At 41.5% G+C, this 24,820-nt stretch overlaps 1 protein-coding gene across 1 annotated transcript in view; it reads left to right on the top strand.

Moving 5' to 3' along the window:
* Positions 1-21,851, top strand: part of LOC126986544 (tachykinin-like peptides receptor 99D) — a 49,687-nt gene extending 27,836 nt beyond the window's left edge. Inside the window, exons 4-7 of the mRNA XM_050842811.1 lie at positions 1,834-1,917; positions 2,847-2,959; positions 10,703-10,848; positions 21,642-21,851. Of these exons, the coding sequence (XP_050698768.1) occupies positions 1,834-1,917; positions 2,847-2,959; positions 10,703-10,848; positions 21,642-21,847 (549 nt within the window). The 3' untranslated portion in view covers positions 21,848-21,851. The remainder of the gene's footprint in view (positions 1-1,833; positions 1,918-2,846; positions 2,960-10,702; positions 10,849-21,641) is intronic.
* The last annotated feature ends 2,969 nt before the right edge of the window (positions 21,852-24,820 follow it).

The raw sequence follows: 24,820 nt of genomic DNA on the forward strand, positions 1-24,820 counted from the left end.
TTCTTGTCCTCCATTTTGTCTTTTCTTTCTTTTTTCTTGATTTCTTTTTTTTCTTTCTCTGTCTTTCTCTTTCACATTTATATTCCTATTCGCGTTCTATTTTCTATCCTTCTTTTTTTCTATATTTTCTTTCCTTCTTTCTCCTTCCTTCCTTCTTTTTCTCTTCCTTTCCTTCTTTCCACCTCTCTTTCCCTCCTTCTCCTCCTCTTTACTATATTTCCATGTCTCTCTCTGTCCCCTTTTGTGTCTCTCCCCATTCCTGTCTTTCCATCTGTCCCATCCTTTCCCTCTTCCTCTTCCTCTCCCTCTCCCAGTAATTAGGTTTACCCCAAGTCAACGTTGGCGGCAAAATCTTTATACATTTTCTCCCTGAAGACAAAATGCAGTGGACTTAAACCTCCTCTTTTCTAACTCAGCGTGATGGAGGAGGAAGAGAAGGAGGAGAAGGAGGAGGAGGAGGAGGAGGAGGAGGAAGGTAAAGAAGAGGAGGAGGAGGAAGACAAACACAATTGGAGGCGTGACGATACATAAGTGTGTGTGTGTGTGTGTGTGTGTGTGTGTGTGTGTGTGTGTGTGTGTGTGTGTCCACTAAAGACGTTACGTCCCATTTGAATAGTCTATCTTATGGTGGCGTGAAAGTGGTGGTGATGTTGGTGGTGGTGGTGGTTGGGTTATAGATGGTGATAGTGATGTTGACGGTGGTGGTAGATGTAGCAATAGTGGTGATGGTGATGATGGTGGTGATGATGGTGGTGATGATGGTGGTGGTGATTGTGGTCGTAGCGGCAACAAATACATTTAAATAAACCTTAAGCAAATTCTCCGCCTGAACACACCTAACCAGCTTTATGATTTTTATCGCGGCACTCACTCGCTGCAAATGTTCCCGCGAGCATTTCCGCGAAGTGAAATACTAACAGAATATAACACGGCAATGAACGCTTCTATGATGAATATTACGCAATGGGCTTATTTTTATATATATTTTCAAAGCATTTTTTTTACAACAACGCTACTCTGATAAATGAACTCGCGCCAGAAAGCTTATTTTTGTATGTTTATATGCGTGTGTGGGGGAGGGGAGGGGAGGTGTGTGTGTGTGTGTGTGTGTGTGTGTGTGTGTGTGTGTGTGTGTGTGTGTGTGTGTGTGTGTGTGTGTGTGTGTGTGTGTGTGTGTTTTCCTTTTTCGTGTGTGTCTCTGTATAAATGTTTGTTGTTGTTTTGTTTTGAATACATTTTTGTGTCTTTTCTGCCAGCCTGTCGGAATACCTCCTTGTCTGTCTCCTTATGTCACCTCTCTTGTTTTGTGTATGTAAATGTATGTCTAATGTCTTTAAATCCGGGCTATTACTATCTTTTGTCATGGTTTTTTAATGTGTGTGTATTTGTATGCATTTGTGTAGGGTTTAGCATCCGTGTGTACGTGTTTCTTCATGTGCGTGTTTTTGTATGTCTGTCAGGCTTTGATGGGTAGGTAACATATATAAGAGTTCAGAACGACATAGTGAAATTACGTGAGGAGTCTCCACAGTCTCGGCACCAAGCACACACTCTTTCTCGTCCCTCACATCACGTCTTTTGCCTCCTCTCTCCTCTCTCTCGGGCGATGGACCGGTGCAAAATCAGCAGACTCTCTCACACAGCTCAGTCAGCCTTACACACCCGAACCTTACTTAGGCGATGTGACAGGAACTAAGGAACATTGCCGCACGATATTACACATTGCCTTACATCTCCCTAAGAACCAGGTACCTGTCAGCGGCAAGGAGGTATCTGTGTGTCTGCTTCTCTAGTAGTTATCTTTTAATTCTGTGTTTTTGTCTCCCCGCCCAGGTGGTGAAGATGATGATAGTAGTTGTAACCATCTTCGCCGTCTGTTGGCTGCCCTATCACATGTACTTCATCCTCTCCAACCTGGTGAGTACCCGTGACGATGGTGATGATGGTGATGATGATGAGGAGGAGGAGACGGATGAAGAGGAGATAAAATGAAGAGGAAACAGAGGAAGAGCAATGTCAAAGGGAAGCGTGGGTGATAGCAAAGACAGGAAAATTAGTAAAAAAAAACATTTGTAAGACATCAAAGAAACTGAGACAATGGACACAAAAAAAGAAACACACGCACTCTCTCTCTCTCTCTCTCTCTCTCTCTCTCTCTCTCTCTCTCTCTCTCTCTCTCTCTCTCTCTCTCTCTCTCTCTCTCTCTCTCTCTCTCTCACACACACACACACATCATCTAAAGTGAACGAACTCGCTATCAAGCTCACTAACTCTTCTTTGGCACCTTCCCCTGTTTTCTCTTTAAGATCAAAATGCATGAGTCCAGAGGTTTATACTCTTCCTCCATATATCCGCGAGTGGGCTGCCTCTCTTACAATAGGAACCAATTCTAACTAACCAGACTCTCCATCCTTATAAATGTCTCTCTTCTTTCTCCTCTCCTTCCATCTACACGTGATATAGAGATGCCAGAAACGAAACGGAACTAACCAGACTTTCCATCCTTAGAATTGTCTCCCCTTTCTCTTCTCCATCTCTCGACACGTGTCCTACAGATGCCTGAAATCACCCACTATCGAGTTAATTCAGGAAACCTACTTATAATCTGACTTTCATCCTGTATAAAACTCAGAAAAAAACAGTCTTTTCATCCTTATAAATATGTCTTCCCTTCCTTCTCTCCAACTCTCCTCTCGCCCCTTATAGAAGCCTGAGATCACCCACTATACGAGTTAATTCAGGAGATCCACTTGACTCTCTTCCTAAGCTAATGCAGCAAACTAACCATAATCTTCATCCTTATAACTATGTCTCCCTTCCATCTCTCCTCTAATCGCCCCTTAAAGATGCCTGAAATCGCCCACTACGAGTTCATTCAGGAGACCTACTTGGCAATCTACTGGCTGGCCATGTCCAACTCCATGTACAACCCAATGATATACTGCTGGCTCAACAACAGGTAAGCCCTCACACCTGTACTTAGGCCCCCCTCCCCACCCCACCGCCCCCAGACTCTTATTTTTACTCTTAATATAACCATGTTCCTGTTTCCTTTTTCTCTTGCCCACCTGTCTTTGCTCTTTGCGTCTGTACCTGTCTCTGTTTGTTTGTTAGTCTATTTCTATTTCTGTTTACCTGTTTGTCTGTCTATCTGGCTGGCTTACTCAATGGCTGGCTTCTGTTATCACTTTGTTTTTGTTATCTTTTGGTGATTTTGTCTGATTTTGTATATTTTTCGATCTCTTGTTTTTCTGTCACTATTTTTTATCTGTCTGTCTCTCTTTCAGTCAATCTTTTTGTCTTTTTTTTATATGAAGATCTGTTTTTCTCTTTCATTATTTTCTTCCAATAATCACAAAACTCCTAAAGGTTCACGATCTATGTTCTGTCTTATTTTTGGTCTGTCTGTCTGTCTCTCTTTCAGTCTATCTTTTTTTATCTTTTTTTTTATATGAAGATCTGTTTCTCTCTTTCATTATTTTCTTCCAATATCACAAAACTCCTAAAGGTTCACGATCTATGTTCTGTCTTATTTTTGGTCTGTCTGTCTGTCTCTCTTTCAGTCTATCTTTTTTTTATCTTTTTTTATATGAAGATCTGTTTCTCTCTTTCATTATTTTTTTCCAATAATCACAAAACTCCTAAGGGTTCACGATCTATGTTCTGTCTTAACCTTACATCAATAATATTTTTGTTTCTTTTGACCTTATTTATTTAGTTTACGGTTACTATTCATGTTTACGCGCCTCCTCTGCAACAGTTTCGCTCCTTATAAAATGTATCTAAATTCCTCATGTTTGCCTTCGCTGCTTCTAAAGATATTTCCCTTTTTGCTTGTCTCAATTTTTCTTTCCGTCTATCTGCTGATTTGTGCTTCATCCTGTCTGTTTATGGTTATCTGTCTACTCTCTTTTCCTCTATCTAAAAAGTGTATTCTCAAATATCTAATTCCTATTCAACTTATTTTCTATTACTGTCTGTTGCTTCTTTCTTTATTCCCTCCTCCTTTTTTCCTATTAATTTATGTATTTATCTCTTCTCCTGCCTGTCTCTTGTCTCTTTGTGTATAAAAAACTATTTTCATTTTCTCTTCCCCTCTGTTTATCCATCACTGCTTGTTATTTCTTCCTTCCCTCCTCCTGTTTCCTTTTAATTTCTTTCTTTCTCTCTTTCTCTGCCTGTCTCTTGTCTCTATATGTACAAAAGAATCTAATCTCATATTTTCTATTTACCTCTGTTTATCCATCACTGCTAGTTCTTTCTTTCTTTCCTCCTCCTGTTTCCTATTAATTTCTTTCTTTCTCTCTTCCTCTGCCTGTCTCTTGTCTATATGTACAAAAGAATCTAATCTCATATTTTCTATTTACCTCTTTTTATCCATTACTGCTTTACTTCTTTCTTCCATCCTCCTGTTTCCTATTAATTTCTTTCTTTCTCTCTTCCTCTGCCTTGGTCTCTCACTGTCTGTCTCTAAAAAGCATTGTATTCTCAATGTCTAATTACTCTTCGCTTCCTTTACGTTCCTGTTGCATCTGTCTCCCTCCTAAGGTTTGCTATTGACTTCCCCCTTTTCACAGTCTTTCCATATATATAATAACCTATTCTCACATATCTTAATCATTTTCCATCCCTTTTCGTATCCATGACTGCCTGTTGCTTCCTTTCGTCCCTCCTCCTATTAATTTTCCCCTTTCTCTCTTTCCTGCAGATTTCGTAATGGGTTCAAGAGGGTCTTTTCTCTGTGTCTGCGAGGCTTGAGATACGACTGATCCTAAAACTTGCCCCCCTCTCTGTATGTATGCTAGAGTCCACGTCTCTTCTTGTTCTATTGTTCCGTTCGTTAAGTGTCCAATCCCTTACCCCCGTCGTTCTGAGTCTTCCCTTCCAAACCCCACTTATGATTTTCTTGTTGTGTAATCTGTTATTTCTTGTTATCCTGCATCCTTTCATTTTATTTCCTTTTATCTTGTTCTATAGTTCCCTTTGTTTAGTGTCCAATCCCTTACCCCCGTCGTTCTGAGTCTTCCCTTCCAAACCCCACTTATGATTTTCTTGTTGTGTAATTTGTTATTCCTATTGTCCTTCCCTCCTTGTTATCCTGCATCCTTCCTTTTATCTTGTTCTCTTGTTCCCTTCGTTAAGTGTCCAATCCCTTACTCCCGTTGTTCTGAATCTTCCCTTCTAAACCCCTCTTATAATTTTCTTGTTGTGTAATTCGTTATTCCTCTTGTCCTTCCCTCCTTGTAATCCTGCATCCTTTCATTTTATTTCCTTTTATCTTCTTCTATTGTTTCCTTCGTTAAGTGTCCAATCTCTTATTTCCGTTTTTCTTATTGTTCTTTTGTAATTCTGCATCCTCCCATATTCCCTTCCAACCCTATTTGTGCTTTTTTTCATGTTATCTCATCTCTTATTCCCCATTTTTCTTCCCTTTTTGCATCCCTACATCCCTTACTTTCTTTAATATTCGTTTTCTTCAATGTTTTTTTTTTTATTTATTTATTGACCAACCTGTTATTTCCACACTCGTTCCTTACAATTCTTTTTTTTTTTTTGCTTGTCTAATCTCTCAAACCTCATTTTTCTCCCCTTCTAGCATCCCTACATCCCTTATCACTTCCTCTAATCTTCGTTTTTGTTACCATCTTTGTATATTATCCAGTGTTATTCCCATCGTCCTTATGTCATCCTTGCAATCATGAATTCTCCCTTCTTATAATTTCCTTCAATCCATTTTTTTTTTCTTATTTTCTTTGGGTAATGTGTTCTCCCCTGGCAAGCCTACATCTATTCTTTCTTTTCATCCTCTTTCCTTATCATTTTCTTCGTTTATTGTCTCTTCTGTTATTTCCATTGTTCTTCTCTCCTAGGAACCCAACATCATCCTTTTCTTTTTTCTTCTAATCCCTTTTTTTCCTATTCTCCTCGTTTATTGTTCAACTTTTCCTATCCTGCTTTCCTTCCTTCCGTCCTTCCTCGCCTTCTCCATATGTCTATTTATCACAATCTTCCGTTCTCTCCCACTAGTTTTATTTTATTGCCCCTTTTCCATTCTCCTTCAGTATAAATTGTTATCCCATTGTTTTCATTCATTTCCCCTCCTGCATCTCTTCTCACCATCCTTTCACAGTCTTTCTCTGTTTCTCTGTTTCCCTCTCTTTCTTTTATTAGTTTAATTTCGCTCCCTTTTCCTTCCCTCCATGCTTTGTTATCGGACATTTGATCTCGTTGTATTTCCTTCTTCACATTCTGTATCTCTTGTTGCGTTCCCCTTTATTAATCTTCTTCATTTCTCTTCCTCTCTGTTACTGGATCCATTCTATTGCCGCTATCTTTTCATTCTGCTTATCCCTTCTGTCCGTCCCTCACTCATTTTATAACTGATATGTAAGCCATTTTCTTTTATTCTCTCCTCCCTATGTCCCTCTTTTCTTCCTTTCCTAGTCTACCTAATTTTGTTCTTTTGTTTTTGCATTTTTTCAATCCCTTTCCATATACATGTTCCTTGCTTTCTATTTGGTCGAATGCTATTTTTCTCCTTATTCATCCCCTTTCATCCTTTACGTGTTCCCTTCTTCCCTAGTTATATCTCCGCTCATTTAGATTTTCAACTCTTCACATCATTCAACATTTATTTCCTCTTTCCTTCCCTCAAACCAGCATTCCTTTTATTTTTACCACTATTCCTTCATATCTCTTTTTTTTTCATCTTTCTAACACTTAATCCATTTTTACCGCATTCCCTCTTCCCTATCACGCGTGCTTTCTCCGTTTTTCCATTCTCCAACCTCTCTTTCTCTTCCTTCTTTCTCCTCATCATCTACATTGTTATTATCTTTCCTTTTCTCTCACTCCTCTGTTCTCATCTTATTCCCAGGCTCTCCTTCCCTCTTTCTTCCTTCATTCATGCAGTCATTTCTATCTCCGTTCTTTCTCTGCTTCCCTCTCTCACCTTCCTGTTTTATTCCCTGTTTTACTATTCAATTTGTACCTCATGCTCTTATTCCTTCATTATCCTAAGCTTGTTCCTTTGTTTTGTCCCTTCCCCTTTCGTATATTGTGAAATCTGTAATCAGTTCTCTTTTCCCCTTTCCATTCAAACTTCCCTTCCTTCCATCCTTCACTCCTCTATTCCTCTTCCTCGATATTTTCCATGTTATTCAAGTGCATGATTTCCCTTTCCTCTCTCTCCTATTCTTTGATTTTCTATTCCCTTACAAACCCTTTCCATTTGCCCTTTATTTTCATCCTCGTCGGGTTCTTTGTCTAACCTTTTTCGTGATAGTTTCCGTTTCATTTTAGTTTCCTTTTCCTCCCTAATAGATTTACCCTTACCCCTACAAACCCCTTCTATCAACACTATATTTTGTTCTCGTCTCCTTCTTTTCACTTCCTCTCTACGTGAAAATTTTCGTTTCATTTCAGTTTATGTATTTCAGTTTCCTTTTTCCTAATATATTTTCCCCTTAACCCTACAAATCCCTTCTATCAACACTGCATTTTGTTCCTCGTCTCCTTCTTTTCACTCCCTCTCAACGTGAAAATTTTCGTTCCCATTCAGTTTAATGTATTTCAGTTTCCTTTTCTTTCCCCAAATCGTGTCCCTCTTCCCTTCAAACCTCTTTCTACCTTTTCCTTCTTATTCCTGTGCTTCTTACACCCTCTCTCTTTCAATGTGCATATCCTTCTCTTCCCCCCTTCCTTCCCTTTCTCACATTCTCATTAGTCTTTCTCACGTTCTCTTTATGTTAAGTTTCAATTTCATTTCAACTGTCTCCTCTCTAATAAGGTGTAAATTAGCAAGGACTCGTGTTGGGACGGAAAGATCAATAAGCGGAGGGTAATACATTGACGGTTCTTGTGTCTGATGTACGACGCGAGCCCCTACAAAGAGGTTGACAGATCAGGGCAGCGTAACAAAGGGGAGACTGAAGCGAAAGGTAATCCTCGGAGATGCGTGGGCGTTCAAAGCTGCTTATGGGAGTCTTGTGATATAACTTTAGGGTAACGTTTGACTTGCCTTATGGATTAGTAAGCGAGTTTAGGGGAGATAATGGTGATGCGGATAGGGGTAATAGGAACGTAAGAAAATTAATAAAACAATAGAAAAACAAAAATGGTACGGGATTAAGTCTTGTATATGAAGGATGGATTTGTGGGGAGAATTGTAAGATAGGAAAGGGAAGGAAATATTAAGACAGGAAGACTTATATAGCTTGGAACATGAGAGAGAGAGAGAGAGAGAGAGAGAGAGAGAAGGTTGAATAAGTGAAGAAAGACTTGTAGGGAGGATGAAAAAACAGAAGATATGGATGATTAATGAAACAGAAAAGGAAAGAAAGATCGCAAAGGAGGAGTTATGGGAATTACAGAGAGGGAGAAAAGAACGAGGAAGATGTTAGGAGGATAAAAAAAAGACTTGTAGAGAGGAGGAAAGAGGAAGGATGTAAATGAGCAATGAAACAGGTAAGGAAAGAAAGGTCTCAGGAAAGGACTTGAGGGAGAAAAGGCAAAATGGGTGAGGAAGAAAAATGGCTTGTGGAGAGTGAGAGAAGAAAGGGAGATGCAAGAGTAGTGAATAAAGAAAGGAATGGAAAGTAAGACAAGGAGATATGATGTAAGGAAAGGAGAGAGAGAGAGAGAGAGAGAGCAAGTGGTACAGAGCAGGAGGAGGAAAAAGTTATCTACAGATTGCGGGAACGAAGGACTGAATGAAAGGGAGGACAAAGAGGTGTTCATCGAGATAACAGGAGGCGAGGGAGAGCATGGTGGAGGAAAAGAATAACTGAATGAGAAAGATGAAGGTGATAGAAGGAGGAAGGGAGCAAGGAAAGAAGAACAATCAGAGTAGGGTATAGGTGGAGAAAGAAAGGAATAGAGACGCTGAGAGGGAACTGAAGGGGGACAGAGGAGACTGAAGAGGGACTAAAGGAGACTGAGAAGGGACTGGGGGTTAGGATTCCACTTAGCCGCGAAGCTTGATGCCTGTTAACATTCCTCTCTCTCTCTCTCTCTCTCTCTCTCTCTCTCTCTCTCTCTCTCTCTCTCTCTCTCTCTCTCTCTCTCTCTCTCTCTCTCTCTCTCTCTCTCTCTCTCTCTCTCTCTCTTCCTTTCTATTTTTTTCTTTTTGTCTTTATTTCATACTCAATTTGTTTTTCTTTTCCTTTCATTTTCCTTTTTTTCCTTCCTTCTCCTCACTCTTATAATTCAATGCCTCTTTTCTATCCCCCTTTTTTCTCTCCATTCCCGTCTTTCTATATGTACCATTCTCTCTCTCTCTCTCTCTCTCTCTCTCTCTCTCTCTCTCTCTCTCTCTCTCTCTCTCTCTCTCTCTCTCTCTCTCTCTCTCTCTCTCTCTCTCTCTCTCTCTCTCTCTCTCTCTCTCTTCATTGAAATTCTGTTCGTCTTTTCAGTTCGCTTCACCTTGTTAATTTTCTTTCTCCATCACTTTTTTGTCTTCCTCTCTTGTTTCAGAAATGCGATTCCCCCAATTTTGGTAGTTTTCACTTTCACTTCTTCTTTCTTCATTTTCTTCTTAGTAACCGGCAGCATCTTCCATTTGTTCCTTCCTTTTTTCATCCTTTTTGTTCCCCATCATCCTATTCATATTTATACTTCCTCTTTCTTCTTCTTCTTTGTCTTTGCCTTCTCCAAATTATTGCTATCCATATATTTATTTTAATCATAAGTATTAGTATGATACCCCACAATAGTTATCGGTATTTCTGTACATCTTTTTTTTTTTTCATTTCGCTGTTCTTCCTCTCTTCTTTTCCTTCCTTCTTTTCCTCTTCATACTCTTTTGTTTTTATATATATCCTCATTTTTTCAACTCGTCATTCTCATAGTTCCCCTGCTCCTTCTCTTCCTACTCCATTCTCGTTCCTGTCCTCCTCCTCCTCCTCCTCCTCCTCCTCCTCCTCCTCCACAGCGTGCCAGTACATCACGCTGTTTGTTAAGTGTTTCTACAAAGGTCAAGTGTCCTTTTGAAATCCTCATTGTCTTCCATGTCAAAAAAGCAATATTCCTCTGTTTTTCCAAATACTTTTTTCTACATTATTTTATCCTTTAGTTTCACCTTGTTGTCCACGACCTGGTAATACTTCACGGTCTGGCAGTTTTAATACTTTTTATATATTTCATACAAGAGTGAATTTCTGTTCTTAGGGTGTGTTCGGTACAGCGCGCACACCGGAAGATTTAGTGTCCACTCATGTCAGGGAAGGAAAATTAATCTGGGAAATTCTGCCGCGATACGAAAATGACCGATTGTCAACTAAAAGATTGATTATCGGGGAAATCACCAACAGTGACAAAAAAAAGTGTATCAATCTTTCCATTGACAACAGCTCCTTTTTGTACTTCAGATTAATTTTAGGCATTTTCCTGCTGTGATCTCGCGCCAGGTGGTGTGTGAAATTTCATGCGAGTGTAGCCTGGCCAACACGCCACGTGCCCAGGGTGGTCGCATGAGCCCATTTAAGTTTGATTATTTTCCCACCCTACTGTCTTGGTGTGACCGTGAGCAGGCAAGCCCGCCCCTGGCAAAAGTACTCAATGGCTTCGTGCGTACTAAATGGTGAACACACCCTAACCCATAGCTCACTTCAGCTCTTTCCCCGCCAGCAGGTGTTTTCCCTTCCTGCCTTACCCCTCCCTCCCTCCCTCCCCTGCCTCACCCCTGCCTCTGCTCCTCCAACAGATTCCGCAACGGGTTCAAGAAGGTGTTCTCGGGGTGGCTGCCGTGCATCACCTACGAGGGCGAGACCGCCGAGGTGACGCGCGTCAAGACGGCGCGCTACTCCTGCTCCGGCTCGCCCGAGACGCACCACCGGGTGACTTACGACGGTCAGCACCCTGCACTGTCTGTCCCTCTCTTGGCCTCCTGACACGCCCCACTCCTGACACCAATGTTTTTCCTTCTTCACTGTTAACGCCTTCCTGTATTTTGGCAACACCTAACTATCCCCCTCTCTTGCACTTCCTTACATTCCTTTATTTTATACCCTCCCTCTCTTTTCCTTTATCTCCCTTATTCCTTTTTCTAATATTCCCTTTGCTGTACCATTCACTCCTCGTCATTCCATTTTCTCTCTCCCTCTCTTCCTCATTCCATTTTCTCTCTCACATATGCCGTACTAATTTATCCTTCATCCCCCTTCTTCCCCTCATGCGTGCCACCCTATTCGCATCCCTTAAGCAGTCCAGTCTTCCTAACCTATTCCCTCCATACGACCACTCGATTACCTTCCCTTACCTGTCAGCCTTCCCTTTTCCCTCAAATCCCTAAAGCTCCAATCGTTAAAATCTCCATCCACTTTCATCCTCTCTTCCACCCTCAGTAATTATATTCCCTTTTATCATTTTTGCAGAAGGGATGAACGGATCTTTTAGTCACTTCTCTTTTGCTTCAGTTTCAATATTTAACGAGGGAAAGGCCTCTAGGAATTCGATATAAACTATGTATGATTTTTTTGTCGTGTGTGTGTGTGTGTGTGTGTGTGTGTGTGTGTGTGTGTGTGTGTGTGTGTGTGTGTGTGTGTGTGTGTGTGTGGTGTAATGCCCAGAAATCTACCTCTCCAATACGTACATAGTCTCTCTCTCTCTCTCTCTCTCTCTCTCTCTCTCTCTCTCTCTCTCTCTCTCTCTCTCTCTCTCTCTCTCTCTCTCTCAGGTATATGGACTAATTAGCGGGAGAATTTACGCCGAATCACGCAAGGAATTGGATACACACACACACACACACACACACACACACACACACACACACACACACACACACACCAGCACTCCCCTCCTCTTCGCATCACGGATAATTCAATTCCCAATATGTGACGTAATCTCGGTGGGCTCAGTAAGGACGTCCCCGCCCCATTCCAGTGCAATTTCGGGGCCATTATAGTTCCCCCCCTAACGGTCATCCAACCCCCTCCCCCCGCCATCCACTGCCCCTCCTTACCCGCCTTGCTGCCTCTACGCTGGGATGAAGGGAAAGGGGGGAGGACGGGGTGTGAGAGAAAGTAAGGGAAGGGAGAGAACCAGTAAAGAGGAAGGGAAGGGAGGCTGAGTGAGGGGAGGGGAGAGGAGGAGTGGAAGGGAAGAGAGCCAGCAAAGAAGGGGAGGGGAGGGGAGGGGAAGAGTAAATATGGAGGGGGAGAAAACAACTAAGAAGAAGGGGGAGAGAGAGTGAGGCAGGGGAGGGGAGAGGAAGTGTGGGAGAGGAGAGAACCGGCTAAGAGGAAGGGGAGGTAAGGGGAGGTAAATGTTATTGTGCTCGCTTTCAATGACCCGCTTTTGAGGACCGAGAACACCATCTGGCGGTAAACATGTGAATTATTATGTAAGGGAATGTTGGACAGCTAAAGAGAAGCATGAATGTGGAAGGAAATAACGATGACAGTGAAAACGGGGAAAGCAAGGTAGGGCATGGAGTAAAGAAAAGCAAAGACGGGAAGGAGATTTAGTGAGGTAAGGAGAGGTATGGGATAGGATGGAAAGGGGCAAGGAAGGGCTGGAGGTGGAGTGGAAAGGGTAAGGAAAGGTAGAAGATAGTGATGGACTTTAAGGAAGGCAAGGAAGGCAGGATCGGTAATGTAAGGAAAATAAGGGAAGGAGATTTAGTGAGGTAAGGAGAGGTATGGGATAGGAGGAAAAGGGGCAAGGAAGGGCTGGAGGTGGAGTGGAAAGGGTAAGGAAAGGTAGAAGATACTGATGGACTTTAAGGAAGGCAAGGAAGGCAGGATCGGTAATGGAAGGAAAATAAGGGAAGGAGATTTAGTGAGGTAAGGAGAGGTATGGGATAGGATGGAAAGGGGCAAGGAAAGGCTGGAGGTCGAGTGGAAAGGGTAAGAAAGGGTAGATATAGTGATAGACTTTAAGGTAAGGGAAAGGAAGGCAAGATCGGTAGTGTAAGGCAAGGATAGGTAGTGAACAGAACAAAGTAAAGATGGACAACGAAGGCAGGATGGATAAAGAACAGCAAAAGGGGCAAGAAAATAGTGAAATAGGGGAAGATGGAAAAAAAGCAATAATGGACGAGGAGATGCAAGGTTTACATCCTCAAAAAGCTTTAAAAACACGTGATGATAAGAGTTTCGCTCAGACTTTGAAGCTTTGTATTATTTAAAGCAAAGCCGCACCAAAATCTGTTTATTCCCCAGTGTTAAAATGATACGTTAATATGCATGGGTTCAATAAATCCAGCATAACCTCAAAGCCGGAGATTTTACGCGTCCTGGGAAAAAATATTTGCGGGTGATGAAAATGTAAATACGTTACTCTTAGGATATATATATAGCGTCCAGAGGTAATGAAATAGTGTTCCCAAAGCCCGTAGAGTATACCCCTTAGACGTTGAAGAACATGTACTCAACTAGACGGACTGTTTGGCGTTATACATCTTTTTATTGTACTTAATGAAGGACTATTTTTTTTTTTACATTTTCAGAGCATTAATACAAAAGCAGCCAATGAAAACCATACCACGATATCAGTAGTATATTATTTCCCGTCCAAAAAATTATACGCCTCTCCAACACCTTGTTTTCTCCGTAAGAGCTAATCTGACACATTAAATTTACTGCGTTCCTTGTTTAAAAGTAGTGGTTTATCTTCTCTTACCTAATACAACCCCATGACTGCGGATTTCCAACCAGAAGACATCACCAAGCTACAGGAATGGATCAAAAAGTGGCTGCTACAATGCAATGAAGAAAAATATAAAGTCATGCACCTTGGGAGGGAAAATCCAGCATACCAATACCACATGGGAAACACTCCACTATCCACCTCAGAGGCAGAGAAAGACTTGGAAGTATATGTTACCAGGCTACAAGTGAAGGCAAAATCCGTGCCAATCGCAGCGGGCGGGCTAAATGAAGAGGTTTAGAACACGGCGCAGATGATTCCTGGAGCGGTAAAACCCTCGGGATAACGGGGACGAAAGTAACCCGAGCCTCATAAGAGACGACGCGGCTCACTGATAAGCCGGCAAGACGCGAGGGACGGGAATATAAGCAGAGGAGAAAATTGCTGGAAACACAAGCGCAACAGACACACATTTCTCCATTTTTTTTTACTCCTATTCAACCCAGAAAAAAAAAACGTTGATTAGGAAGAAATTAAAGCCTCTGAGAGATAAAAAATAATAAGAAAGAAAGGACACATCATCTGCATTAATTCTCATTTCCGTAATAGAATATGACTTAGGTCGGTGAGTTACTTTCAAAAGGATTAAATATAAATACTTGAAATAATGGTTGGTCGGCAAAAACAATAAAGCTCTTGGGACAGAAACCGAGAAACAAGTGGAAAGGACGTGAGGAGGTAAGAGCCAAGAAAACATTCCATTAAATCTCCTTTAGTAGAAATAAATAAAACAATGGTGGTCGATAGACTTTAAGGAGATGAAAATGAGGCACAAGGAAAGAATGCGAAGGTTAGAAAAGCGATCGTCCAGAGAGCAGAGGGAAGAGACAAATCATTTTATTTTTCCTTCATGTTACGAAAAATAAAAATAAAAACGAGAAAAAAGGGAAGGTTAGAAAAGCGATCGTCCAGGGAGCAAAGGGAAGAGACAAATAATTTTCTTTTTTCCTTCAAGTTACGAAAAAAAAAATACGAGAAAAAGGGAAGGTTAGAAAAGCGATCGTCCAGTCCAGAGAGGAAAAGGAAAAGACAAATCATTTTCTTTTTCCTTCAAGTTACGAAAAAAATAATAAAATACCGCAAGAAAGGGAAGGTTAAAAAAACATTGAAGTGGAGCGATCGTTAAGAGAGCAAAGGTAAGAGGCAAATCACTTTCTTTTTCCTTCAAGTTACGAAAAAAATAATAAAATACCGCAAGAAAGGGAAGGTTAAAAAAGCATTGAAGTGGAGTGATCGTTAAGAGAGCAAAGGTAAGAGGCAAATCATTCTCTTTTTCCTTCAAGTTACGAAAAAAATAATAAAATACCGCAAGAAAGGAAAGGTTAAAAAAGCATTGAAGTGGAGCGATCGTTAAGAGAGCAAAGGTAAGAGGCAAATCATTCTCTTTTTCCTTCAAGTTACGAAAAAAATAATAAAATACCGCAAGAAAGGGAAGGTTAAAAAAGCATTGAAGTGGAGTGATCGTTAAGAGAGCAAAGGTAAGAGGCAAATCACTTTCTTTTTCCTTCAAGTTACGAAAAAAATTAAAATACCGCAAGAAAGGGAAGGTTAAAAAAGCATTGAGGTGGAGCGATCGTTAAGAGAGCAAAAGTAAGAGACAAACCATTTTCTTTTTCCTTCAAGTTACGAAAAAATAAATCATCCGTCGGTTCACATTTTATAAAGAGATTAATAAACAGTAGAGGATTTGCCTGAAATATGCTTCTGAATATATTTTTCTTACTGTTTTCTATTTCAGACGCCATTGTGTTCCCGCATTTCCGTCAGTCTTTAAGCAATCTCTTCCTAACACTCATTGATTTAGATTTCCTTTATTTAGTTAAGAAAATATCACAAAACAGTAAACACTTGCAGGTATCCCTTACTCCATATTTACATTAATCTCTCTATATAAAGATGTTAAGTTCTCATTTCAGCTATCTGTATTTATCTATCTGTCTCTGTTTATCGGTCTATTTTTTTATCTATCTGTTTACTTATCCATTCCCTTCTCTCAGACGCCTCTTGGGAGAATAATTACCAGACACAAACACATTTCATTTTTATTTTCTTTAATTTATTAAAATGTAGGTACCCAGATACCTTTTTCTACTCACCTTTGCAGCCTCTTAATCTCTTCTCATGTTTTTTTTTTTCAGGAGCTCTTAGAATTTTTTTGCGAACACGCTCTCTGAAACTCTCTCTCTCTCTCTCTCTCTCTCTCTCTCTCTCTCTCCTCTCATTTCTCTCTCTCTCTCTCTCTCTCTCTCTCTCTCTCTCTCTCTCTCTCTCTCTCTCTCTCTCTCTCTCTCTCTCTCTCTCTCTCTCTCTCTCTCTCTCTCTCTCTCTCTCTCTCTCTCTCTCTCTCTCATAATGACGAGTGTGTTGTGTATTTGTCTCCACACAGGGTCCAGCTCCTTCCGAAACACTTCAATCCGTTTCGTGTGAGTTCCCTGCACCACCACCACCACCACCACCACCAACAACAACAACAACAACAACACGACCCTCGCCACGGCAACCTACCTCACCACCACCACCACCACCAACTCTACCTCCTCCTCCCTCTCCCCCTCCTCCACCTAAGTCGTACCGGACCAGTGAGTCAACACCGCATTACATGAGTTCCATTAACAGCCCCTAACACCACTAACACCGGACTGATTGAGTGATTATGTCTGTCACCACGCCGCACCTTATTTACTATCTCACGTAACGCCTTAATCTACCTTACAATTTTGCAAGAGGGGAGTATACAGGCACCTCTATAACCGTATTGATCATTCTTTGCCTAACCTTTCAGTATATATCTATTTTTTTAATGCATTGACATAATGTGTGTTTTCTTTTTCTCTTACCTTTTATGCATCGTCCTACGCCTGCCTTCTCCGGACGCATTATCCTAACCTTCAATTTTGGACTGGCATGATGAAAGCGTTACCTCTTCGCCCTTTTAGTTAATACGTTTGCCTTCTGTCGCCAGCAAAACATACAACTCTTCGCCTCATGTTCACGCCACTAACGCATTCAATATTGTGCTTTGTGTCTCCATCGGCCAACTCAAAAACTACTCTCATAATTACTATATAAGACTCCACTTCAAAACTCCTGCCAAATGTAATGTTCAAGCGGTAACGAGACTGGCTTTGACATATTTCCCTGCTGAAGGAACGCATGTGGGCAATGTACTAATACCCTTGACTCACGCCGATGATGATACACCTTGAGGAAGAATGTCTTGGCCTCCAACGACCTGCTATCAAAATGCTTTACAGTGAAACTAATTTTAGAATTGCCTTTTTTGCTTGAAGAATGCAGCTAAAATTTATAATAGTATTTAAGGATGCTTGTATTGATATTTCCTTCATCAGCTGACTTGGCATCGAAAGGCAAATCATTAATTTTTTTTTAAAGTATGATCTGTAAATGCATTATAGATGAGTCTTTGAAACAGTTTCAGTTTCCTCTACGTGCATCAATATTTACGTAAAGGAAACTTATTGTATATCAGCACTAGAGCTAACAGGATCCACTTTAAGAATAGATTTAATGATCTTCACGCATGATGATTTGAGCCGCCTGGAAGGTAAGCATGCTGGAAAAGGGTTCCTCTCCGATACGCTCTAAGAATCTTTTCGCAGAATCCCCATTAGAGTGAAAATATCGAAGGTTGTCTGATAACTTTTTCTCCGTATAACAAAAATAGACAAAAATATGTAGCCGTTTCTTCCGCGGGAGCAAAAAATATACGAATTTCGGAACAGGATGTAACAGACTTTCAGGGAAACACAGAAATCATTAATAAAAGCAAAATAATATTGTTCTGCTCCGTACTAAGCAAAGTCACATTTCACTTTGCTTTCCCTGAGGGCACTGTTACTGGCTTAGGTGATGAGGTTCGTCAGAGAAACCAGTGAAGACACAACTGAATGAAAAATGTTTTAATATCACTTCAATCGAGGCAACCCCAACACCCCTGGCAGAGATCCGGGTAGTGATATAGGGCCGTATTTTAAAACATTTCATCGCCCAAGTTGACATATTTGACAAGGCTTTCGTAGGAGTTGTGGGCATTTCCAGGGATAGTTCTATAACCTTGGTGGTAGTTTGACCCTTCTTCTGTACCATGAACCTTAAGAAACTCTCATTAGAACCCGACTGACCTCCTCTTTGACCTTTAGAAATAGCTGATGTGTGAAGTGAAAGTGTCTTATAATTCCACCCAATGTTCTCGACGGTCAGAAAGGCAAAACAGAAATAGATGCTTGAGCACTTCAGAGCAACGAGCGAAGACAAACACAAACACAGCCAGTCAAATTTGCTTCATACCAGACATATAGCGTTCACAGGAAAAAAGATAATATCGTGTAATTGAAATGTGTCGAAAACTAAAAAGAACCAAAATATAAAAAACTGCAAAACACCTCAATATCCCTCCGTACACAATAAACCAAGACTCCTTCCTCATGGCTTTATGTAAGTGTAATAAAACTACCTTGACGCGAAAGGAAAGTAAAAATAAATACAAAAACAGATGCAAGACTTCTTACGAGGGAAAGGCAGGGACAAATATATTCAAAAGGTTTCAATATCACTTCGCAGCAAGTAAGGTAAGACTCCTTCCTCCTGGTTTTATGTCGGTGTTGTATAACGACCTTGACGGCGAGAGGAAGTAAAAATAAAAAGTGAAATAGATGCAAGAGTTCATCAGAGCAACACGTGATGACAAATAAATTAAAAACGTTACAATATCATTCCATAACAGGCGACCCGACACTCCTCGCGGCTCTCTGTGGTGGTAGTGCAGCGTGTTGGCGGTGAGGAGAATAAAAATGATCTCCAATAAAATGTTAAGAGACGAGACCTTCAGAGAAACAAATAGAGATATTAATACATTCAAAACCTTTCATTTTTCCTTCATCAACAGCCACGCAATAATTTTTGATGCAATGTATCGTTCTTGAAGATAGAAATATGAATGTGCCAATGGAATATGTCATGCAATTGCTCGGAGAAACAGGTGAAGACGTTAGTAATTGAAAACGTTACATGAATGCCGCCACTTCATGCAAAATAATGAAACGTTTCTTGCATTTTTAGGGGAGAAATATAGCGTTGTTGAACAAGGTAATATGAATGTGTCGTTGAAATAGACATTGGGACGTTATAAGAAAAGTGAAGACATTATTTGGGAACGTCAATATCACTTCATACTCAATAAGCAAACACGCCTTGCAGTTTCCCGGGAAGCAGTTTAGCGTTGTTGAAGATAAAATAGGATTGTCTCCTTGAAATAGATCTTTGAGTTCTTCAGAGAAACAGCTACATACTTTATTAAACTGAAAACATTTAATGCCACTTTCTCCTCGACAACCCAACTCGCCTTGCAGTTTACCGAAGGACAGTGCATCATTCTTGACAGTCCAAAATACGAAAGTTACTGAATACATGTTGAAGCTCATGAAGGAAACATAAGAAGAGCTAAATGCACGCGGAAAACGGTAAACACAACCCCTCGTGTTTTTCCAGAGAGCAACGGAGTGATCTTGAAGTTAAAAAAAATAAAAGAACCCCGTTACTGAAATAGATCTTGAAACTGAACGCATAAATGAGTCCGGAACCTTTCAATATCGTTTCAATTTAATCCACTCCAAACTTTTATTAATCTTCCCGAGAGCAACGCAGTGTTCTGGCCTTTAATAGAGCGATATGTCAGCGAAATGGAGGCAGAAGTAGTTCTTTTGAGATGCGAGTGCAGTCATTTATAACTCCAAAAATGTTTCCCTGCTTCTCTTAGTTAACAACCCCATTCTGTCCTTGCTGTATACGGGGTTGTTGACCTGAAGCTGCCGAGGTTGTTGCCATAAACCCAACAACCCCGGGAAGAAGGAACGGCAACTAAAGTGGAACGAGAGAAAAATGTTAAGTGAGACGAGCTGAAAAAATGTGAAAAAAAAGTAAAACGGAAAAAAAGAAGAGGATAGAAATGGGACGATAAAGGAAGAGAAGAGGAAAGCAGAAAGGAATGAAATAGAAGTGCAACGAAAAAATGAAGAGTAAAACAAAATGGGACGAAAATATAAAATGTGAAAGAAGTGGGAAGCAAAAAAAAACGTAAAAGAAATGGGACAAAAAAATATAGAGGAAAAAAGTTAATGAAAGAAAACGAAGTAAAAAAAAAACGAAAACTGAAAAAATGGAGCGTGGAAAAACTGAAAACCTTAACAACATACAAGCGAAAAAAACGGAAGATCGACGATTTAAGAGGAAAAAAGACAAAAAAGTGAAGAGTTAGGTGTGATGGCAACTCTCATGCACCAGCTCCTAATGAAAGACTTCGAGTGAAATCTAAAAAGAGTTCTCTGCCAGGCGTTGAGAGGAGGCGAAGGAAGAGCTGAGGCGATAGAAAAAAGGGGATGAAAGAAGATAATGTGAAGGCAGAGGATTACGGAACAAGAAGGAAGAGGAGGAGGAGGAGGAGGAAGACCAGGAGAAGGAAAGAGAGAACGAGGACGAGGAGGAAAAAGAGGAGGAGGAGCAAAATGATGAAGAAATGAAGGGAAAAAAAGGGAAAGAAGATTAAAAAAAGACCACAAATAGCAAAAAAAAAAAAAGGGGGAGAATGAGGAAGAAAATGAAACAAAAAAAGATAAAAAGCAGAAAAAGGAGAAGCAAGAAAAACGGGCGGAGAAGGAAGGAGAGAAGAGGCAAAGGAGGAAGACAAACAGAAGAGGAGGAGGAGGAGGAGGAGGAGGAGGATAAGAGCAGGAGGAGGAGGAGGAGGAGGGAAAGCACCACGATAATGAAAAATTTATAAAAAGATGAAAAAAAATGAAAAAAGAAAGAAAAATAGAAGATAAAAGATTACGAAGAGCAGAAAGATCGTGAGTATGAGGAGGAAGAAGAAGAGAACAAGGAAACAATATAATAAAAACCAGTAAAAGGAGGAATAAGAGAAAGCAGAGGAGGAAGCAGAGAAGGAAGCAGAGGAGGAAGAAATAAGAGGAAAAGGAGGAAGACAATCGGAAGAGGAGGAGAATTTGGACAGAGAAAAGAGGAAAGAAAGAAGAAAGAAATTATAAAAAGAATTACAAAAGACAAAAAAATAAGGAGGAAAAAGAAGCAACGAAGAAAAAAATATAAACCCACAAAAGGAGAAGTAGGAAGAGGAAGCGGAGGAGGAGGAGAAGGAAGAGAGAGGAGGCGGCGGAGGAGGAGGAGGAAGAGATGGAGGAGAAAGAAGATTAGGTGGTGGAGCATGTTGGTATTAGTGGTGCTTCTGGTGGTGGTGGCTGTGGTGGTGATGGTGGTGGTGGTGGTGGTGGTGGATATATTTTCGAGTATTTACATTGCCTCCAAGACTCGCCACTCACAGAACCGGAAATTTGTCCTGTCCCTTGACTTTAAATTGTGTGTTTGTGTGTGTGTGTGTGTGTGTGTGTGTGTGTGTGTGTGTGTGTGTGTGTGTAGAGAGAGAGAGAGAGAACAAAAAGAACATTAGTTGGCTCTCATTTTACCCTTAACCTTAACTTTCCTCTCTCCTCTTGTATTCAAATTTTGCGTTCATCTCCCTTTTTTCTCCCTCTCAATATACCATCCCTTATCTCCCTCTCTCCACCCCTTCCACAAACTCTCACTCATCATCTTGTTCTTCCTCTTCCTCTTTTCCATTCCTCTCTTCCTCTTCACCAGTTTCCTCTCCCTTTCCTCTTTATCATCTCGCTCACTCTCTCCCTCCTTATTTCCAGTTCTCTCTCCCTACCCTCTTTATGCTATCATGTATCCTCTTTCTTTTCCTCTTTTTCCAGTCCTCTCTTCCTTCACTCATCCTCTTCCTCTTTACCAGTTTCCTCTCACTCACTCTCTTCCTCCTTCTTACCTGTTCTCTCTCCCTATCCTCTTTCTTTTCCTCTCTTTCCAGTCCTCTCCCCGTTTCCAGTTTGGGCCTTTCACTCCTTTTCTTCTTTTCCATTTCTCTCTCCTCTCCCTCATCGTCTTCCTCTTCTCCCCTCCAGGTACCTCACACATCTCCATGAGGAATCTCGCCTCCTCGGACCTCAGCATCAGCGGCTCGAGGCTGCCCCCTGTCAGGCTCTGCAACGGGGCCAACCTTCGCCGGGCAACCAACGGGGCAGACTCCGCCTCCAGGAGCTACGGGGGAACCCTGGGGCCGCCCAAACACACCCCGTACCCTTCCGTCACCTACCAGCAGTACGTGTGAGGGGTGAGGGGACACACGCTCATGCCCATACACACACGCCTCGACTACGGATGGGTGTATGTATGCGTGTGGGGGTTAAGACGGACGGTGTAGTGAGGAAGGGGGGGTTGTGTGAGGGGTGATGGGGGAGGGGGACAACGCTATGAGAATGTGTGAGGTGTGAGAGGGGTGAGGGAAGGCTATAGGGGGTATGTTGTGTGTGGGGAGGTGTGGGAAGGTAGGGGAGGGCTATAAGGGATTGGGGAAGGCTCTGTGGATGTGTGAGGGAGGGAGGAAGGGGAGGGAAGGAGGAGGAGGAGATTTAATACTTGTAAGAATAAGTGAGAGGAGAAGAAAAGTAGAGGAAAGATAAGGAAGAGGGGAGAGGAGTTCCTATGTAGTGAGGAGTGTGAAGAGGAGGAGAAGGGAGAGTGAGAGAAGAAAGGGGAGTCGGTGGAAAAGTGAGGTGCCTAGATTGTCGTACTCAGAGCATCATTTTCACAAGTTTCTGACTCATAACTATACCCAAGAAACACCAGTAATTAACCACTTTAACGATAACTCTATAAAAAAACAGTTAAAGGGGTGGAGGGGACAGTTTGAGGGTTGGAAATCGGCAAATATTAAGAGCCTGAGCGCGACCGTCTGGCAGCGTTGGTGAGGTGATTCAATAGAGCTGTTGAATAAGACGGAGAGAAATGAGGGAAGGACTAAGGTTGGTATCGTCAAATGCTCCCACCCCTCACACCACCTATTTCCAAAGGCCAAAAAGGAGGTTAACCGAGTTCTAATGAGTGTTCTTTGAGGTTCACGGTACAGAAGAAGGCTCAGACTACCACCAGGGTCATAAAAGTACCCCTGGAAATGCCCTAAACTCCCACGAAAGACTAGTAAACCACGTGTTCCTGGGCGCAGAAATGTTTAAAAATATGGCCCTAAAGATGGGTGATGGGTAAGCTGTGTTTGTGTTAGTGAGGGAGAGTGTGCGGGGAGGAAGAGGAGGAGTGAGGGGAGGTGAAGGATAGGAAGGAGAAGGACGAGGTGGCCTATTGCATGTTATGAGGCTGAGTGGTAAGGGAGGAGGTTCATGAGGGAGGGGAAGGGGAAGAGGGTGATGACAGGAAGAAGCGCTGTGGATTGCCCCGTTATCCTGGGTGGTTTGGGTGGATGAAAGAGGCGTGGTGGAAACGTGGAGGAAGGATGATAACCACACTCCATCCACCCTCTATCCACACGCCTCAACCCCTTCCTTGACCTCCTCCTCGCCCTTAACAAACGGAACTATGAATCTATCACCTCCACCCACCACCACCAAGAGGACCTCCCATCACCGCCTCACCACCAATCCCTGCACTGCCTTTCCTATGCCCATACGTTCCCTCTAAGATACGGAACCAGTACCAGGAAGTCTATTTTGAAATGGAGGAGGAAGAGGAGAAGGAGGAGGAGGAGGAGGAAGATATGATTGAAAAGACAAGACATAAAAGCAAGCAGAAAAAAATAGTACCGTGTTAAGCCCATTTCTCTGGTGCTACAATAATAATAATAATAATAATAATAATAATAATAATAATAATAATAATAATAATAATAATAATAATAATAATAATAATAATAATAATAATAATAATAATAGGGATTGTATTGTCATGTCTTAAATTGTATTATATATATTCTTGGGGGAACAATGTGCTCGATTTGTCTCTCTTTTATATAAGGACAATTTATTTTATTTTATCTTTCTTTAACCTTGTGAAAGAAAGAATAGATAAGGGTAAGGAGAGAGAGAGCGATAGATAATTTTACAACCTCCTCCTTCGCCACCACAAACCCCTCCTCCTCCACCTCCTCCTCCTCCTCCTCCTCTTCCTCTCCTCCTCACACCCCCCCATCACGCTCGACAATATAGAAAGTCGTATAATCATAACAAAAAACAACTCACTCAAATACGTAACGCTCGATGTCGCCTTTTCGTCTAAGCTGTGTGTCGTGTCGCTTCGTCCCAACCCAAGGCGAGGGAGCTGAAAGGGAGCACTCAAACACCCTTCTTCCTCCTCCCTGCCACCCCTTAACACACCCTATTTACCTGCTGAGAGAGGGTAATTACATTCATACGTACAGGTAAGATTGGAGTCAGGGTGTTCTTCCTATCTCATTTTTAAGAGGAAAAGGTTAAAACACCTTTCTCGTCATCCTCCCTGGCACCCTTTACCACACCTCTTTAACTTTACCTGTAGAGAGCGTAATTACCGTCTCGCACAGGTAAGTGGGAGTCAGGGGGTCCATCCTATCTCACTTTTAAGAGGATGAGTTTAAAACATCCTCCCCCTCCTTGCCCCACACATATCTTTACCTCTACCTGTCACGAGAGTAATTACCGTATTTCGTGCAGGTAAGATTGGGGATCACGTTGTCCATTCTAACTCATTTTTAAGAGGATAAGTTTAAAACATCTCCCTGCTACAAAACCTCCATGGCCTCCCCTAATCGCACCCTGTTTACCTGTACCTGTCAAGGGAGTAATTACAGTTTCTCGCCCAGGTAAGAGTGGGGCACGTTGTCCATTCTAACTAATTTTTAAGAGGAAGAGTTTAAAACATCTTCTCCTCCTCCTCCCTGCCACATAACCTCCATGGCCTCCCCTAATCACACCCTGTTTACCTGTAACTGTCAAAAGAGTAATTACACTTTCTCGCGCAGGTAAGATTGGGAGTCAGGTTGTCCTTCCTATCTCACTTTTAAGGGCTTCAAAGAGCACAAGATCTATTTTTCTATTTCCCTTAAGATGATGATGACTTTAGATTGTTTTTGTTTTTTGTGGGTTGTTTTGTTTCCTTATTATAACCGGGGGTGGTAGTCACGGAGGGAAGGAAGGGATTCAAACACCACTATCTCAAAACTGTAAAAGGTCTGTATACTTTGATGATTAATTCCTCGGTTTTTGTATACGTGTAAGGACGAGAAGAAGTATTTATATGTATTACTGAAAACGTC

This window comes from Eriocheir sinensis, chromosome 62 (assembly GCF_024679095.1).
Source record: "Eriocheir sinensis breed Jianghai 21 chromosome 62, ASM2467909v1, whole genome shotgun sequence".
Taxonomy (NCBI): domain Eukaryota; kingdom Metazoa; phylum Arthropoda; class Malacostraca; order Decapoda; family Varunidae; genus Eriocheir; species Eriocheir sinensis.